General features: G+C 41.2%; 1 protein-coding gene across 1 annotated transcript in view; it reads right to left on the minus strand.

The window, feature by feature from the left end:
- Karybeta3 (karyopherin beta 3) overlaps positions 1-20,083 on the minus strand; it is a 180,963-nt gene that overhangs the window by 2,941 nt on the left and 157,939 nt on the right. The window contains exons 12-16 of the mRNA XM_071683770.1: positions 17,915-18,103; positions 16,774-17,133; positions 12,158-12,415; positions 4,451-4,699; positions 3,919-4,077 (exon numbers count right to left, since the gene is read on the minus strand). Coding sequence (XP_071539871.1) covers positions 3,919-4,077; positions 4,451-4,699; positions 12,158-12,415; positions 16,774-17,133; positions 17,915-18,103 — 1,215 coding nt within the window. The remainder of the gene's footprint in view (positions 1-3,918; positions 4,078-4,450; positions 4,700-12,157; positions 12,416-16,773; positions 17,134-17,914; positions 18,104-20,083) is intronic.

Consider the following 20,083-nt stretch of genomic DNA (forward strand, 5'->3'; position numbering starts at 1 on the left):
ACCTAAAGCTCCTGTCGAACATTCCTATATACTACTTACATCTATTACTCCTAACCTTTTGCCTTAAGGCAGTGCAGGAAAATCAAAAGGTAAAAAGAATGAATGATGTTAGTTAAGCAATGTCAAGAGTCATGTGTGACAATAATATTTTGCATGTTTGTAAAAAACATGCCAGCAGTGCACATGTGGGAGAGGCAGAAAGAAAAGACAGCTAGTTGGGTCAAAGGAGAGCAACTTGAAAACCACTGAAGTGCTGGCTCTTTACACAGCAGGTAGTACCAGTAATATACCAGCCCTGGTCAGTGGCTGCATATCAACTACTATCTTTTTTTTTTTTCTTTGTCGCTGTCTCCCGCGTTTGCGAGGTAGCGCAAGGAAACAGACGAAAGAAATGGCCCAACCCACCCCCATACACATGTACATACATACGTCCACACACGCAAATATACATACCTACACAGCTTTCCATGGTTTACCCCAGACGCTTCACATGCCTTGATTCAATCCACTGACAGCACGTCAACCCCGGTATACCACATCGCTCCAATTCACTCTATTCCTTGCCCTCCTTTCACCCTCCTGCATGTTCAGGCCCCGATCACACAAAATCTTTTTCACTCCATCTTTCCACCTCCAATTTGGTCTCCCTCTTCTCCTCGTTCCCTCCACCTCTGACACATATATCCTCTTGGTCAATCTTTCCTCATTCATTCTCTCCATGTGCCCAAACCATTTCAAAACACCCTCTTCTGCTCTCTCAACCACACTCTTTTTATTTCCACACATCTCTCTTACCCTTACGTTACTCACTCGATCAAACCACCTCACACCACACATTGTCCTCAAACATCTCATTTCCAGCACATCCATCCTCCTGCGCACAACTCTATCCATAGCCCACGCCTCGCAACCATACAACATTGTTGGAACCACTATTCCTTCAAACATACCCATTTTTGCTTTCCGAGATAATGTTCTCGACTTCCACACATTCTTCAAGGCTCCCAGAATTTTCGCCCCCTCCCCCACCCTATGATCCACTTCCGCTTCCATGGTTCCATCCGCTGCCAGATCCACTCCCAGATATCTAAAACACTTCACTTCCTCCAGTTTTTCTCCATTCAAACTCACCTCCCTATTGACTTGACCCTCAACCCTACTGTACCTAATAACCTTGCTCTTATTCACATTTACTCTTAACTTTCTTCTTTCACACACTTTACCAAACTCAGTCACCAGCTTCTGCAGTTTCTCACATGAATCAGCCACCAGCACTGTATCATCAGCGAACAACAACTGACTCACTTCCCAAGCTCTCTCATCCCCAACAGACTTCATACTCCAAAACTCTTGCATTCACCTCCCTAACAACCCCATCCATAAACAAATTAAACAACCATGGAGACATCACACACCCCTGCCGCAAACCTACATTCACTACTATCTACTACGAAATAATAAATCTATATTATAAATGCTGTTTTGCCAGTAAGACTGTACTGGAAGATGAAAAAGAAAACTGGTGGCTGTAAGAGTGGAAATGTAAATGTAAGTAAAGTAGGGAAGTTGTTAAAGCAAGAAAAGGAAGTGAAAGGAAGATGGAAAGAGTATTTTGAAGAACTCATGAATGTGAGGGATAGGTGAAGCAGCAGTTGTTATAGGCATGGGCATGGAGGATGGATGAAAAAGGATACAAGTGCAGGAGCCTATAGCAAGGAACTAAAAAGGGCAATAATGAGGATGATCATAGGAAAGGCATCTGGAGTGGATGGGAAATGGGATTACCACCGAAAAGCTGAAGTATGGAGGAGAATATGTGAGAGTGGAGGCATTTGATATGTAATTCAGCAAGGAAGCAAAAATTTGTGCCTGAGGATCGTGGGAAAGCTATCATTGTTCCTCTATTCAAAGGAAATGGTGTTACAGTGTATAGCAATTATAGAGGAATACATCAGTGAAGTAAACTGTATACAAGAGTACTGACTGATAAAAAGAGATGGAAGTGACTGAATGCAGAATATGTGAGGAGCAAAGGGGTTTCACGAAAGGTAGGGGATGTGTGGATCATATTTTTGTGGTGAGAATGACAGTGGAAAAATATCGTGGTGAGAATGACAGTGGAACAATATCAAGTGAAAGGTAAGAATTTGTATGCAGCTTTAATGGATCTGTAGAAAAAGTATGACAGATTGAGTGGAATGCTTTATGGGATGTGTTCAGGATATATGGGGTAGGGGTACAACTGTTGGATGGTTTGAAAGCCTTCTATAGCCGAGCAAATGCATTAGTAAGAGTCGATGGCAAGATAAGCACAAGTTTTGGTAGACATGTGGGTGAGAGGCAGGATTGTGTAGTAGCTTCTTAACAGATATATGGATTGAGTGATAAAAGGGATGAAAGTAAAACGAGGGAAACCGTACAGAGGGGGAGTGCGGTGGTGGGGTATGGTGCCTAGGGAAAAACCTGTTTGTGGATGACACTATGCTGTCTACCATGAGTGAAGAAGAGTTGCAGAAGGTTGTGAGTTTTATAACGTGTGTAAGCATAGGAGACAGAAGGTAAAAGTGAGTGAAAGTATAGATTTTGCAAAGCCCTAAAGACTGAGAGAAGAAAGTGTATTAAACTGCATTATTGATATGGGGGTGGAAGACTGAAAGATGTGACAGAATTAAAATATCTACGAGCTATTTTGGGTAAGTTTGGTGATATGGATGTAGAGGGTTAGGAGAGGGCAGTATAGGGCCCCATAATAGAATAATGAAGTGTTGTGTAAGTATGGAAGTGAAGAAAGGAGTACAGGAGAGCACAATGCTCCCAACCCCAACATATGCATGGGATGAATCACAAGAGGTTGATGAGTTATTTGAGAGAAGCATGTGGTATAACTAGATGGAATTAAACTCAAGAAATGGTATATGGATAATCTGGTGGCAGGGAATGCAAAAGGAATGAATTGTGGAGTGGTAAGAATGAGTAGAAAATAATGCTATGAGGTTGTTTGGGCATGAGGAAAGAATGCAAAATGGGGAGTTTATGGGAAGAATTTATAACAGTACAATCAAGGGTGTGGTTTGAGGGAGATACCACCTATAACATGTGGAAATAGGAGTGGAAGAGTACTGGAGAAAGTTTAATGGAAGAAGAAAGAACATAACGGTGTATACAAGAGAGGCATGTAAGGATGGATAAGTGGTGAGACTTTTGCCATGGCCACACATTTGATAGGAGTTCCTGGTGTGAAAGGGCATCACAGATATAGAGATAGAAAAGAAGATTGTATTAATCCCTTCATATTTACTGTTCTAATCTTTTTAAGGGAGCTGAAACATGTAATCATGTTGTCTTCTTGCTTACTGATGTTTCAACTTTGAATGATTTAACAAATTCTTCCACTCGTATTTCATAGTCAAACTGAGAATAAAAAAAGAAATGCCCCAAAATCATCACATGTGCAAAAACTACACATTCAAGTTAATGAAACTTTCCATTTTGCTTGTTCCAGTGAACTAATCCTAACCCCCCCCCCCTTACACACACAACAACAACAACATAGCTTTCCCTACCTATAATATAGTAATGCCATTCTGGATTGTACATATCTGTGTTGACATTTCTCTCTAAACCTATCAACCTTCACAGTTATCCTCATTACATTAAACCAATCATTTTCTCTACATCCAGTTCCCATTAATTTCCTCTTAAACTAAATAACTAATTGTTTCATACTTTCTGAAGTTGCTAACATAAGGTGCTAAGTTTCCATTACCAATGATCCATCTGGAGGTTAAGCTGTTGGAGTGATCTACTTTTTTCCATTCATTGTAAAATACAAATCACCCGACCTAGCAAAATTTTTGATACAATCTAAAAATCTCATAGGCAACCAAGTTAAGGTAATGAAAATATTTCTAAACATACCTCAGAAAAGATGGCCATAAGACGGGGTAAATTAGAATTGTTTGGTCCAAGGACAAGTGGATGATTACCATCAATCAGGTCACACAAATATCCATATACATGCGGTGCTTCATCAGTGTCTTCCCATACAGGGAGCCAGGATAACCAAACTGGAATCACCTGTTTGTGTGTGTGAAAAATAGCAAAAATCAATTAATCAAATGCTTAAGTACTTCAGTGTTGACTCTCCCCTTTGTAGTTTGGGGTAATGTAAAAACATAAAATCTTACTTTTCACCTCATGAAAGACAAAAAACATTAACATTAAGCAAGCTCAAATGTATGCAATTCACAAGTGTATTAGAAAAGTGGTGATTGTAATCACTAGGGCATACTAAAGAAAAGGGAAACTCTACATAACTGAAAGAGGAACTAAACCTGATGTGATGTGGCAAATGATACACTAAGTGTAAAATGGGAAATATATGTTAAGGAATGTGAAAAGAGGAGGAAAAATGTAACAGACATCAATATCACTAACAGAAAAGACTTACCTCATCAACATTTACTGCTGACGAATTATACTTCAAGATCTTTGTAACAGCAGCAATAGCATTTTCTGTGGGGTTGAGATTGCCTTCATTGCGTGCATCTGGGTTCTGAATCACTTGCACCAAGAGTGGGATAGCCTGAGCACAAACTGAAGCAAATGCTGGACCAGCAAACTGACCCAAAACACCACATCCAAAAGCAGCTGCTTGTCTCACTTCACCCTGTTTATCTGTTATGAATTCTAACAAGGCCTGAAATTCAGTAAAAATCAATTATGAATATACATGTATAAGCAACATTCTGTACCTAATGTTATTCCTACCAACCTTGGCTCAAGTAGCTTTACTGTTCTGTTTTTCATACTTGAGTGTTATTTCCTGCATTAGCAAGGTAGCACCAGGAAAAAGACAAAAAACACATTCATATATAAGCAAATTTTTTCCATACATATTCACCATATCCTGCTTTAGCAAGGTAGCATATAGAACATATGACAGCCTTTGAGGGAAAAAATCCTCACTTGGCCCACTTCTCTGTTCCCTCTTTAGGAAAAGTAAAACTGGAGGGGAGTATTTCCAGCCCCCTACTCCCACCCCTTTTAGTTGCCTTCCACGACACACAGGGAATATGTGGCCAGCATTCTTTCTCCCCTAGCCCCAGGGATAAACAAAACACACATACACTTATCTACAGGGAAATGAAACATAACGTGTTTCCAAAGTACACTTTCGTGTAATGATCACATCATCAGGGGAATACAAGAAAGAAATATAACAGACAGTTGATATACAACAAAGAGACGTAGCTAGGATGCCATTAGATAAACAAGTGACAAACCGATTCGAGGACAGGTGCATTCAAGTCTGGCAACATGCATATCTTTTTTATTATACTTTGTCGCTGTCCCCCCGCATTAGTGAGGTAGCACAAGGAAACAGACGAAAGAATGGCCCAACCAACCCACATACACATGTATATACATACACGTCCACACACGTACATATACATACCTATACATTTCAATGTATACATATGTATACATACACAGACATATATACACATGTACGTAATTCATACTTGCTGCCTTAATCCATTCTGTCGCCACCATGCCACACATGAAATGGCACCCCCTCCCCCCTACGTGCGTGAGGTAAAGCTAGGAAAAGACAACAAAGGCCACATTTGTTCACACGCAGCCTCTAGCTGTCATGCGTAATGCACCAAAACCACAGCTCCCTTTCCACATCCAGGCCTCACAAAACTTTCCATAGTTTACCCTAAATGCTTCACATAGCCTGGTTCAATCCATTGACAGCACATTCACCCCGGTATACCACATTGTTCCAATTCACTCTATTCCTTGCACACCTTTCACCCTCCTGCAAGTTCAGGCCTCAATCGCTCAAAATCTTTTTCACTCCACCCTTCTACCTCCAATTTGGTCTCCCACTTCTCCTCGTTCCCTCCACCTCTGACACATATATCCTCTTTGTCAATCTTTCCTCACTCATTCTCCCCATGTGACCAAACCATTTCAATACACCCTCTTCTGCTCTCTCAACCACACTCTTTTTATCACCACACATCTTTCTTATCCTTTCATTACTTACTCTATCAAACCACCTCACATCACATATTGTCCTTCCAAAACATCTCATTTCCAACACATCCACCCACCTCCACACAACCCTATCCATAGCCCACGCCTCACAACCGTATAACATTGTTGGAACCACTACTCCTTCAAACATACCCATTTTTGCTCTCCGAGATATCATTCTCGCCTTCCACACATTCTTCAACACTCCCAGAACCTTTGCCCCCTCCCCTACCCTGTGACTCATTTCCACTTCCATGGTTCCAATCCACTGCTAAATCCACTCCCAGATATCTAAAAAAACTTCCTCCAGTTTTTCTTCATTCAAACTTACCTCCCAACTGACTTGTCCCTAAACCCAAATGAACCTAATAACCTTGCTCTTATTTACATTTACTCTCATCCACAACAGTGCATACTTGCCCCTCTCTAAAACTCTTGCATTAACCTCCCTAAAAACCCATCCATAAACAAATTAAACAACCATGGAGACATCATACACCCCCTGCCACAAACTGACATTCACTGGGAACCAATCACTTTCCTCTCTTATTGCTTGTACACATGCCTTACATCCTCGATAAAAACTTTTCACTGCTTCTAGCAACTTACCTCCCACACCATATACTTTTAATACATTCCACAGAAAATCTCTATCAACTCTATCATATGCCTTCTCCAGATCCATAAATGCTACATACAAATCCATCTGTTTTTTTTAAGTATCTCTCACATACATTCTTCAAAGCAAACACCTGATCCACACACCCTCTACCATTTCTGAAACCACACTGCTCTTCCCCAATCTGATGCTCTGTACATGCCTTTACCCTCTCAATCAATACCCTCCCACATAATTACCTAGGAATACTCACCAAATTTATACCTTTACACTCACCTTTATCCCCTTTGCCTTTGTACAATGGCAATATGCATGCATTCCGCCAATCCTCAAGCACTTCACCATGAACCAAACATACACTGAATATCCTCACCAATCAGTCAACAAGTCACCCTTTTTTAATAAATTCCACTGCAATACCATCCAAACCCGCCACCTTGCATCTTCCGCAAAGGTTTCACTACCTCTTCTTGGTTTATCAAACCATTCTCCCTGACCCTCTCACTTCACACACCACCTAGACAAAAATACCCATGGTTGTTTAATTTGTTTATGGATGGGGTTGTTAGGGAGGTAAATGCAAGAGTTTGGAAAGAGGGGCAAGTATGAAGTCTGTTGGGGATGAGAGAGCTTGGGAAGTGAGTCAGTTGTTGTTCGCTGATGATACAGCGCTGGTGGCTGATTCATGTGAGAAACTGCAGAAGCTGGTGACTGAGTTTGGAAAAGTGTGTGGAAGAAGAAAGTTAAGAGTAAATGTGAATAAGAGCAAGGTTATTAGGTACAGTAGGGTTGAGGGTCAAGTCAATTGGGAGGTGAGTTTGAATGGAGAAAAACTGGAGGAAGTAAAGTGTTTTAGATATCTGGGAGTGGATCTGGCAGCGGATGGAACCATGGAAGCGGAAGTGGATCATAGGGTGGGGGAGGGGGCGAAAATTCTGGGGGCCTTGAAGAATGTGTGGAAGTCGAGAACATTATCTCGGAAAGCAAAAATGGGTATGTTTGAAGGAATAGTGGTTCCAACAATGTTGTATGGTTGCGAGGCGTGGGCTATGGATAGAGTTGTGCGCAGGAGGATGGATGTGCTGGAAATGAGATGTTTGAGGACAATGTGTGGTGTGAGGTGGTTTGATCGAGTGAGTAACGTAAGGGTAAGAGATATGTGTGGAAATAAAAAGAATGTGGTTGAGAGAGCAGAAGAGGGTGTTTTGAAGTGGTTTGGGCACATGGAGAGAATGAGTGAGGAAAGACTGACCAAGAGAATATATGTGTCGGAGGGAACGAGGAGAAGAGGGAGACCAAATTGGAGGTGGAAAGATGGAGTGAAAAAGATTTTGTGTGATCGGGGCCTGAACATGCAGGAGGGTGAAAGGAGGGCAAGGAATAGAGTGAATTGGAGTGATGTGGTATACCGGGGTTGACGTGCTGTCAGTGGATTGAATCAAGGCATGTGAAGCGTCTGGGGTAAACCATGGAAAGCTGTGTAGGTATGTATATTTGCGTGTGTGGACGTATGTATATACATGTGTATGGGGGGGGGGCCATTTCTTTCGTCTGTTTCCTTGCGCTACCTCGCAAACGCGGGAGACAGCGACAAAGTATATAAAAAAAAAAAAAAAAATACCATTCTATTATCTAACACATTCAACAAACCTTCAAAATACTCACTCCATCTCCTTCTCACTTCACCACTATTTGTTATTACCTCCCCATTAGCCCCCTTCACCAATGTTCCCATTCGTTTCCTTGTCTTACACACTTTATTTACCTCCTTCCAAAACTTCATTTTATTCTCCCTAAAATTTAACGATACTCTCACACCCCAACTCTCAATTGCCCTCTTTTTCACCTCTTGCACCTTTCTCTTGACCTCCTGCCTCTTTCTTTTATACAGCTACCAGTCATTTGCCCTACTTCCCTGCAAAAATCGTTCAAATGCCTCTCTCTTCTCTTTACTAATAATCTTACTTCTCCATCCCACCACTCACTACCCTTTCTAATCTGCCCTCCTCCCACCTTTATCATGCCACAGGCATCTTTTGCACAAGTCATCACTGCTTCCCTAAATACATCTCAATCCTCCCCCACTCCCCTTATGTCCTTTGCTCTCACCTTTTTCCATTCTGCACTCAATCCCTCCTGGTACTTCCTCACACAAGCTCACTTACTCTCACCACTCTCTTCACCCAAACATTCTCTCTTCTTTTCCGAAAACCTCTAAAAACCTCGCCTCCACAAGATAATGATCAGACATCCCTCCTGTTGCACCTCTCAGCACATTAACATCAAAAAGTCTCTCTTTCAGGTGCCTATCAATTAACATGTCATCCAATAATGCTCTCTGGCCATCTCTCCTACTTACATATGTATACTTATGTATATCTTTCTTTTTAAACCAGGTATTCCCAATCACCAGTCCTTTATCAGCACTCAAATCTACAAGCTTTTCGCCATTTCCACTTACAACACTGAACACCCCACGTACACCAATTATTCCCTCAACTGCCACATTACTCACCTTTGCATTCAAATCATCCATCACTATAACCCGGTTTCATGCATCAAAGCTGCTAACACACTCACTCAGCTGCTCCCAAAACACTTGCCTCTCATGATTTTTCTTCTCATGACCAGATGCATAGGCACCAATAATCACCAACCCTCTCCATCCACCTTCAGTTTTACTCATATCAATCTAGAGTTTACTTTCTTACACTCTATCACATACTCCCACCACTCCTTCCCTTGCTTTTGTCCTCACCAACCCCTGACTTTACTCCCAAGACATTCCCAAACCACTCTTCCCCTTTACCCTTGAGCTTTGTTTCACTCAGAACCAAAACATCCAGGTTCCTTTCCTCAAACATACTACCTATTTCTCCTTTTTTCTCATCCTGCTTATATCCACACACATTCAGACACCCGAATCTGAGCCTTAGAGGAGGATGAGCATTCCCCGCTTGACTCTTCGTTTCCCCCTTTTAGAAAGTTATAATACAAGGAGGGGAGGGTTTCTAGCCCCCCCCCACTCCCGTCCCCTTTAGTCGCCTTCTACGACACGCGGGGAATGCATGGAAAGTATTCTTTCTCCTCACCCCCAGACGCTGGACTGCATATACGTAATGCCCTCAGGAACATCAACTGGAAGGAAAATTTAACTGTCCTTGATTCCCCTCTCTTGCTTGTTCCATCCACTTCTGACTTGTATAGCCCATTAGTCAGTCTCTCGTCACTCATCCTTTCTGTATGTTCATATTATTTCAACATATAATCTTCTGCCCTCTTAACCATACTCTTTTTACGACCATACCTTTCTCTTATCTTGTCATTTCTTACTCGCTCAACTCCCCTCATACCATGTATTATACACAAGCATTCTATTTTCGACACATTTTCCCTTTTCTGTCTGTTTTTTACTTAGGGACCATGCCTTACAACCTTACACCACTAAGACTACTAACCACACAAATATATTTATCTTTAGTCTCACAGACAGTGACCTCTTTTTCTGACAATTACTCAATGACTCCTGGGCCTTTGCCCTTCACTCACCATTTGATTCACTGTAGCTCCCTTATCCCTGGGGATGGGTAAAAATACGACCATCATTTTCTCTGTGTCGTAAAGTGTGACTAAAAGGGGTGGGAAGTGAAGCAGACTCTGATGTGTCTGTGATAGATGAAATCTGGGCATAAATGTAATAAAAAACTAACGAGGTGCATTAAGGAGATGAGTATGGATGGTCTGAGAGTACATATAAATGAGGAGAGCCTCGGGAAAGTTGGAATGCTCTCCATAATCAGGAGTGGACTTTGCAATGGATGAACAATGGTGGCTGAAGTGAATCATAGGGTGGAAGAAGGGGATCCTGGATGAACTGAGGAGTGTGTGAAGGGAGAGGTCAGTGCCTGTTACGGTATAGATAAGTAGGTACGAAGGTAGAGTACTCTTGACATCGCTTTGTGGATGCAAGTCTTGGGGCCTATTACAAGAAAAAGGAAGACAATGGATACTTAAGAGAATAAAATGCTCTAGGACATTTGAGGTGTAAGATGGGATGATCCATTAATGAATGACTGAGTAAGAACAGGGAGTGGTAGCAACTGCATCACGATAGACAGAACTCATCAAGGTATGTTAAAATGATTCATATATAAGGAAAGGATGAGCAAAGGAAAGACTTCTAAAAAGATCTGTTTGTCTGAAGTGTAGGAACAGATGGGGAAGAGGGATATCAACGAGATAAGATGGAATTAAACAGCCTTTGGGGGTATCTGGCTCAGAAAATTCAGAAGGGTGAGAGGTATGCATTAGATAAAAGGGATTTCTTTTTTAAGAAGATGACATGCTATCACAGAGCTGTACCAGGGCATATGAAGTAGTCAAGGTAAACCATAGAACCGTCCATATGGCCTGGGTGAAGATGGTAGGCTCTGGTTTCAGTGCATTATACAAAACAGCTTGAGAGTCAATGCAGGCAAACAAAGCCCTTGTTTGTTAATTCCTAAAGCTTCCTTGCTATGGCAGGAAATGACAAAGGGACATGAAATAATTTATTTCTATGATCATCAATCATTGATACAGACATTCCCCAAAATGGATTTCTATATCTGGTTCAAAGTGCATGTGGAACATGTGGAAATGTTAATGAGTGGAGTGGTGAGAGTCACATTAGGGTAAGCCAATTAAACACACACTGTAACTGTAGACTGTTGGGAGGAATGGAAGCTTTGATGAATTTAAAAATAAAGCTGAGAGCAGACAAGGGAATTATGTGAGTAGATGGTAGGCAGTACAAGGAAATAGTTAGTAAGCAGCCACCAACCAAGGAGGTAAATTACTGGTACTAGCCGCCTGGGTATTGGAGGGGTCTGTGACGTCTGCATGATGAACAGCACCTTTGTGGTTGTTAAGCTACACTCCTCTGGCCCAGGTAGCTGTCTTGTCTTTCTGCCTCACCCATGCATGGTATATAAGCATTCCGTCCACAAACATACAATCTTTCCCTGTCACACATAACACTTGACAATAATGAGCTCCCACAACTCATTCTTTGTACATATAGATTTCCCTGCAGAGAGGAATATGTGCTAGCCCTGCCTTTTGGCAAAATGGTAGAAGCAATAGATTTAAGTAGTATGTAGGAACACCAAAAAATAGCATTAGGCATAAATAGTACATATGAGGTACAGAGTGACTGATAGAGAACAACTGCAATATAATGAAATTTGTCCAATAGCAAATAATATTAAACATGAAATACTGATGTAATATGGATATGTGGTGACAAGATACCAAGGGAGAAAAACTATCCTTCAAGGTTGTCTTGAATAAGCTCAATGTAGTCAACTTATATGAAAGCAAAAGGTAAGGCAGAAGACTTAGAGAGTATATGCAAAGGAGGAACAGAAGAATTGTACATAGGAGTCTACTAAATACACTCAAACAATTCTTTAACTCAAAAATTGCAAATTCAATTCTACTTAAACTTACCTGTAAAAAATGGTCTGTGTACTTGTCACAGGCAGGACCTCCATATTCAATGACATCATCAAAAATACAAAGGCCCCACTGGTGATCTGGCCATGGTCTATCAGGACCCAAGAGTTCTACAAAGTGTGGGAGGAGAGCATCAAAGTAGGGGAAGAAATGTTGGCCATAAGCTGCAAAGAGTGCATGAGTGATGTCAGCAATTTTACTCAAAACGTACACATCCTCATCATCTTCATCTAAAAGCTGTTCTTCTACAACCTGTCAAGAAAAAAAGATTACTTTATTTCACCTTAAGATTTACAAATTGTTTTACAAAGCTTAAGACATGAACTAATAGTTCACCTAAATCAATATCACCCGCCAGCAATCAAATAATAATCTAAAAATGTATGCCAGGGGTACCATCAAAAGCATTAAAGGCCTAAAAGCTCTTAAATGAGTTACAAAAACAGATTTCAAGGATTCTTATAGCCTACTGGTGGTCAAATTTGAGATAAAATTATCTATCTTATTTATTTTGTTTTGTCGCTGTCTCCCACGTTAGCGAGGTAGTGCAAGGAAACAGACGAAAGAATGGCCCAACCCACCCACATACACATGTATACACATACACGTCCACACACGAAAATATACATGCCTATACATCTCAACGTATACATATATATACACACACAGACATATACATATATACAAATGTCCATAATTCATAGTCTACCTTTATTCATTCCCATCGCCACCCCGCCACACATGAAATAACAACCCCCTCCACCCGCATGTGCACGAGGTAGTGCTAGGAAAAGACAACAAAGGCCACATTCGTTCACACTCAGTCTCTAGCTGTCATGTAATAATGCACTGAAACCACAGCTCCCTTTCAACATCCACACCCCACACAACTTTCCATGGTTTACCCCAGACACTTCACATGCCCTGCTTCAATCCATTGACAGCACGTCGACCCCGGTATACCACATCGTTCCAATTCACTCTATTCCTTGCCCTCCTTTCACCCTCCTTCATGTTCAGGCCCCAATCACTCAAAATCTTTTTCACTCCATCTTTCCACCTCCAATTTGGTCTCCCACTTCTCCTCGTTCCCTCCACCTCTGACACATATATCCTCTTGGTCAATCTTTCCTCACTCATTCTCTCCATGTGACCAAACCATTTCAAAACACCCTCTTCTGCTCTCTCAACCACACTCTTTTTACTTCCACACATCTCTCTTACCCTTACATTACTTACTCGATCAAACCACCTCACACCACATATTGTCCTCAAACATCTCATCTCCAGCACATCCACCCTCCTGCGCACAACTCTATCCATAGCCCACGCCTCGCAACCATACAACATTGTTGGAACCACTATTCCTTCAAACATACCCATTTTTGCTTTCCGAGATAATGTTCTCGACTTCCAAACATTCTTCAAGGCTCCCAGAATTTTCGCCCCCTCCCCCAACCTATGATCCACTTACGCTTCCATGGTTCCATCCGCTGCCAGATCCACTCCCAGATATCTAAAACACTTTACTTCCTCCAGTTTTTCTCCATTCAAACTTACCTCCCAATTGACTTGACCCTCAACCCTACTGTACCTAATAACCTTGCTCTTATTCACATTTACTCTTAACCTTCTTCTTTCACACACTTTACCAAACTCAGTCACCAGCTTCTGCAGTTTCTCACATGAATCAGCCACCAGCGCTGTATCATCAGCAAACAACAACTGACTCACTTCCCAAGCTCTCTCATCCACAACAGACTGCATACTTGCCCCTCTTGACAAAACTCTTGCATTCACCTCCCTAACAACCCCATCCATAAACAAATTAAACAACTATGGAGACATCACACACCCCTGCCGCAAACCTACATTCACTGAGAACCAATCACTTTCCTCTATTCCTACACGTACACATGCCTTACCCTCGATAAAGACTTTTCACTGCTTCTAACAATTTGCCTCCCACACCATATGTTCTTAATACCTTCCACAGAGCATCTCTATCAACTCTATCATATGCCTTCTCCAGATCCATAAATGCTACATACAAATTTATTTGCAAAATTTTCTAAGTATTTCTCACATACATTCTTCAAAGCAAACACCTGATCCACACATCCTCTACCACTTCTGAAACCACACTGCTCTCCCCCAATCTGATGCTCTGTATATGCCTTCACCCTCTCAATCAATACCCTCCCATATAATTTACCAGGAATACTCAACAAACTTATACCTCTGTAATTTGAGCACTCACTCTTATCCCCTTTGCCTTTGTACAATGGCACTATGCAAGCATTCCGCCAATCCTCAGGCACCTCACCATGAATCATACATACATTAAATAACCTTACCAACCAGTCAACAATACAGTCACCCCCTTTTTTAATAAATTCCACTGTAATACCATCCAAACCTGCTGCCTTGCCGGCTTTCATCTTCTGCAAAGCTTTTACTACCTCTTCTCTGTTTGCCAAATCATTTTCCCTAACCCTCTCACTTTGCACACCACCTCGACCAAAACACCCTATATCTGTCACTCTATCATCAAACACATTCAACAAACCTTCAAAATACTCACTCCATCTCCTTCTCACATCACCACTACTTGTTATCACCTCCCCATTAGCCCCATTCACTGAAGTTCCCATTTGCTCCCTTGTCTTACGCACTTTATCTACCTCCTTCCAAAACATCTTTTTATTCTCCCTAAAATTTAATGATACTCTCTCACCCCAACTCTCATTTGCCCTCTTTTTCACCTCTTGCACCTTTCTCTTGACCTCCTGCCTCTTTCTTTTATACATCTCCCACTCATTTGCATTTTTTCCCTGCAAAAATCGTCCAAATGCCTCTCTCTTCTTTCACTAATAATCTTACTTCTTCATCCCACCACTCACTACTCTTTCTAATCAACCCACCTCCTACACTTCTCATGCCACAAACATCTTTTGCGCAAGCCATCACTGCTTCCCTAAATACACCCCATTCCTTCCCAACTTCCCTTACCTCCTTTATTCTCACCTTTTTCCATTCTGTACTCAGTCTCTCCTGGTACTTCCTCACACAAGTCTCCTTCCCAAGCTCACTTACTCTCACCACCCTCTTCACCCCAACATTCTCTCTTCTTTTCTGAAAACCCCTACAAATCTTCACCTTCACCTCCACAAGATAATGATTAGACATCCCTCCAGTTGCACCTCTCAACACATTAACATCCAAAAGTCTCTTTTGCGCGCCTATCAATTAACACGTAATCCAATAACGCTCTCAGGCCATCTCTCCTTACATACGAATACTTATGTATATCTCGCTTTTTAAACCAGGTATTCCCAATCACCAGTCCTTTTCCAGCACATAAATCTACAAGCTGTTCACCATTTCCATTTACAACACTGAACACCCCATGTATACTAATCATTCCCTCAACTGCCACATTACTCACCTTTGCATTCAAATCACCCATCACTATAACCCAGTCTTGTGCATCAAAACGACTAACACACTCATTCAGCTGCTCCCAAAACACTTGCCTCTCATGATCTTTCTTCTCATGCCCAGGTGCATATGCATCAATAATCACCCATCTCTCTCCATCAACTTTCAGTTTTACCCATATCAATCTAGAATTTACTTTCTTACACTCTATCACATACTCCCACAAATCCTGTTTCAGGAGTAGTGCTACTCCTTTCCTTGCTCTTGTCCTCTCACTAACCGACTTTACTCCCAAGACATTTCCAAACCACTCTTCCCCTTTACCCTTGAGCTTCGTTTCACTCAGAGCCAAAACATCCAGGTTCCTTTCCTGAAACATACTACCTATCTCTCCTTTTTTCTCATCTTGGTTACATCCACACACATTTAGAAACCCCAATCTGAGCCTTCGAGGAGGATGAGCACTCCTCGCATGACTCCTTCTTCTGTTTCCCCTTTTAGAAAGTTAAAATACAAGGAGGGGAGGATTTCTGGCCCCCCGCTCCTGTCCCCTTTAGTCGCCTTCTACGACACATGAGGAATGCGTGGGAAGTATTCTTTCTCCCCTATCCCCATAAACAAGATGCAATCCTGCACTGGAGGCTCTATTGATGAAAGGATCACTCAAGACCCTGATCATATGAGAGATATTTACTTTGAAATACCAAAAACTCTGACTAATGGGTTAGATATGAATCTCAATTAGATCTTTTGAGGATTAGACATATCATCCACAATGTAGCACCATGGATGTGTTTTGTCATACAAAATATAGTGTTGTGTGTGACTAATGAACACATTCTGCAAAGTTCATTAAAGGTAGAAAATGGTCATGGTGAAACTGAAGAGGATCTGATTCCTATCTAAACATCAGTATGCAATAAGAAGAATTTCAACAAATTTGCATTTTCCCTACTGTGACATCAAAAACTGATTCCTATCTAAACATCAGTATGCAATAAGAAGAATTTCAACAAATTTGCATTTTCCCTACTGTGACATCAAAAGCTAAGTTTCAACAAATTTACAGTTTTTACATCAAAAACTAAGTCCAGTTCACTGAGAGGGAAATACAGGTTAAAGCACTGTTAGTAAAAAGTATTTCAAAACGCATTTCATTAAGCACATACCTCATCATAATCTTCATCCTTGCGCTTCTCTTGTCTCTTGACAGCTCGCTCAAAATGTTCTTTAAGTGACTTATCTAGAATTCTAATCAATTCTGTCATTTGATCATTTGTGAGGCAACCCATTCCCAAGACTTCAATGGATTTTGCCATGGCATACATATGCTCTGACAGAACTTCACTTTCTGGCTCTGTCTCAATTGCCTTTAATAGCTCTGGGCACATGTACTGCCACATTTCAGCTAAGTACTGAGGTCCTTTTATTTTTGCACATTCTAAGAGGAAAGGAAGAGACTCTGCTGCCGCTGTTCTTACCCCATCGTGGAAGTAGAATTTGAGCATTGGGACCATTAGCTTCACAACCTAAGAAATTGGAATAAAGATTTATGAAGAGCATCTTGAAATGCAGTGAACATGGTGGTCATAATGATAAAGAAAGAAATTAAATTTTGCTCTTTCTAAGCAATGAAATTTATTGTGGACTGAGGCTTAACCTTCCAAGAAAAACTTGGATTCACCAGGTTCTCTGTAATGTGATTTACTGTGGTTTGAGACTTAACCTTCCATGAAAGCAAACTTGGATTCATAAAATCTCAATACATTAATTGTTTGCAGAAATGGGACTTCCATAACCAGCATATGATTCAGTTTCTTTTATGTACCATTATTCTGAGGAGCAATATATGGAAAAATTAGACAGGAGCTTTAGGTAGAAACACTAAGTAGAAGTAGTATGCAGGAGTATTAGGTAGTAGTAGTAGGTTGTAACATGGGCAGGAATATTAAGTCAACACATTAAGTACAAGTAGTTGGTAGGAAAATTAGGTAGGAGCCTCTGAAAACACTGCACTAGAGTTGCTCTCTACCAGCAGCCTGTTAAGGGCGAGGCACTAGAGGATAAGAAGTAGCAAAAGAGTTCAACACTTAAGGAGAATCTTTTGCCGTGGTCAACCCCTTGTGGAAAGTTCCAAAGAGATCAGGCATAATATAGATAGATAGATAGATAGACATACAGATAGACATATATAGATTTTCTGAATACATCTATTCTCAAATAAGTTCTTGTGGTATTTGAACAATGACAGTATCTTAACTAACACATCTTACTTGTACTAAGTCACCATGAATCACTGATATATCTTACCTGTTCTGTATAGTCAGCAAAACCTTCCTTCAATTCCCTGGCATAACATACAAGCATCTGACAAGCAGTGGCCTTTTCTTCTAGTCCTGCTGTTCGAATACCAAAGTTTTGCTGCTCTCCAATGGATACAAACTGCCAGTCATCATCACCATCTACAGCATTCATATCTTCATTGTCCAACAAGGCAACCTGAATGGAGAGGGATAGAAAGAGCAAGAGAACAATTAGCATTACCAATGAACATGGAGATTAAAAAATTAGAATTGGAAGTGAAATGTTCAAAGACGATATGTGATGTGAGGTGGTTTGATCAAGTGAGTAATGAAAGGGTAAGAGATGTGGAAATAAAAAGTGTGGTTAAGAGAGCAGAAGAGGGTGTGTTGAAATGGTTTGGACATATGGAGAGAATGAATGAGGAAAGATTGACAAAGAGGATATATGTGTCAGGGTGGAGGGAACAAGGAGAAGCAGGAGACCAAATTGGAGGTGGAATGATAGTAAAGATCATTTTGAGTGATTGGGGCCTGAACATACTGGAGGGTGAGACACATGCAAGGAACAGAGTGAACTGGAACAATGTGGTATACTGATGTCGATATGCTGTCAATGGACTGAACCTGGGCACATGAAATATCCAGAATAAACCAAGGAAAGGTCTGTGGGGCCTGGATGTGGAGAGGAAGCTATGGTGTTGATGCATTAAACATCACAGCTAGAGACTGAGTTTGAACAAATGTGGCCAATTTTGTCTGTTTTCCTGGCGCTACCTCGCTGAAGCAGAGGGATAGTGTTGCAGTTTCCTGTGGGGTGGGGTAGCGCCAAGAATGGATGAAGGCAAGCAAGGATGATTATGTACATATGTACATGGAAGCATTGAAAAATGTGTGGAAGGCAAGAACGTTATCTTTGAGAGCAAAGATGGGTATGTTTGAAAGAATAGTGATTCCAACAATGTTATATGGTTGCGAGGCATGGGCTATAGATGGGGTTGTGCGGAGGGTGGATGTGTTGGAAATGAGATGTTTGAGGACAATGTGTGGTGTGAGGTGGTTTGATCGAGTAAGTAATCAAAGGGTAAGAGATATGTGTCGTAATGAAAAGAGTATGGCTGAGAGAGAAGAAGAGGGTGTATTGAAATCATTTGGTCACATGGAGAGAATGAGTGTGGAAAGATTGACCAAGAATCGGATATATGTGTCAGAGGTGGAGGGAATGAAGAGAAGTGGGAGACCAAATTGGAGGTGGAAGGATGGAGAGAAAAAGAGTTTGAGTGATCGGGGCCTGAACATACAGGAGGGTGAAAGGCGTGCAAGAAAAAGAGTGAATTGGAACAATGTGGTGTACCAGGGTCGACGTGCTGTCAATGGATTGATCCAGGGCATGTGAAGCGTTTGGGGTAAAACATGGGGAAAGTCTTAAGGGGCCTGAATGTGGAAAGGGAGCTGTGGTTTCAGTGTATTACACATAACGGCTAGAGGCTGAGTGTGAACGAATGTGGCCTTTGTTGTCTTTTTCTAGTGCTACCTCACATGCGTGCAGGGGAGGGGGGTGCCATTTCATGTGTGGCAGGGCGGCGACAGGAATGGATGAAGGCAGCAAGTATGAATATGTACATGTGTATATCTATGTATATGTTTGTGTATGTACATGTATGTATATGTTGAAATATATAGGTATGTATAGGTGCATGTGTGGGCATTTATGTACATACACGTGTATGTGGGTGGGCTGGGCCATTCTTTCGTCTGTTTCCTTGTGCTACCTTGCTAACGTGGGAGACAGCGACAAAGTATAATAAAAAAAAAAAAATAAATAAATAAATATGTGCAAGTCATAAGTATATGTGCATTGTACAGGCGTTCGTACAATTTTACTAAATATGTCATTTTTCTGTTCATGTTTCAAGGAGACAATCCACCTCATTATGTGCCAGTACTTGAAATTATCTAAATCCTAATATCAAAACAGAGTACTGACATCAAGCACCAATCAATACAGACCAACCAATGTACTGATTGGTGCTGGACATAAGTAAATTCTACATTGTCACAGGTAAAACTGAAAGTGGACGGTGAGAGATGAGTGATTATTGGTGCTTATGCACCTGGCCAAGAGAAGAGAGATTATGAGAGGCAAATGTTTTGGAAGCAGCTGAGTGAGTGTATCAAC

Source organism: Panulirus ornatus, chromosome 37 (genome assembly GCF_036320965.1).
Source record: "Panulirus ornatus isolate Po-2019 chromosome 37, ASM3632096v1, whole genome shotgun sequence".
Taxonomy (NCBI): Eukaryota; Metazoa; Arthropoda; class Malacostraca; order Decapoda; family Palinuridae; genus Panulirus; species Panulirus ornatus.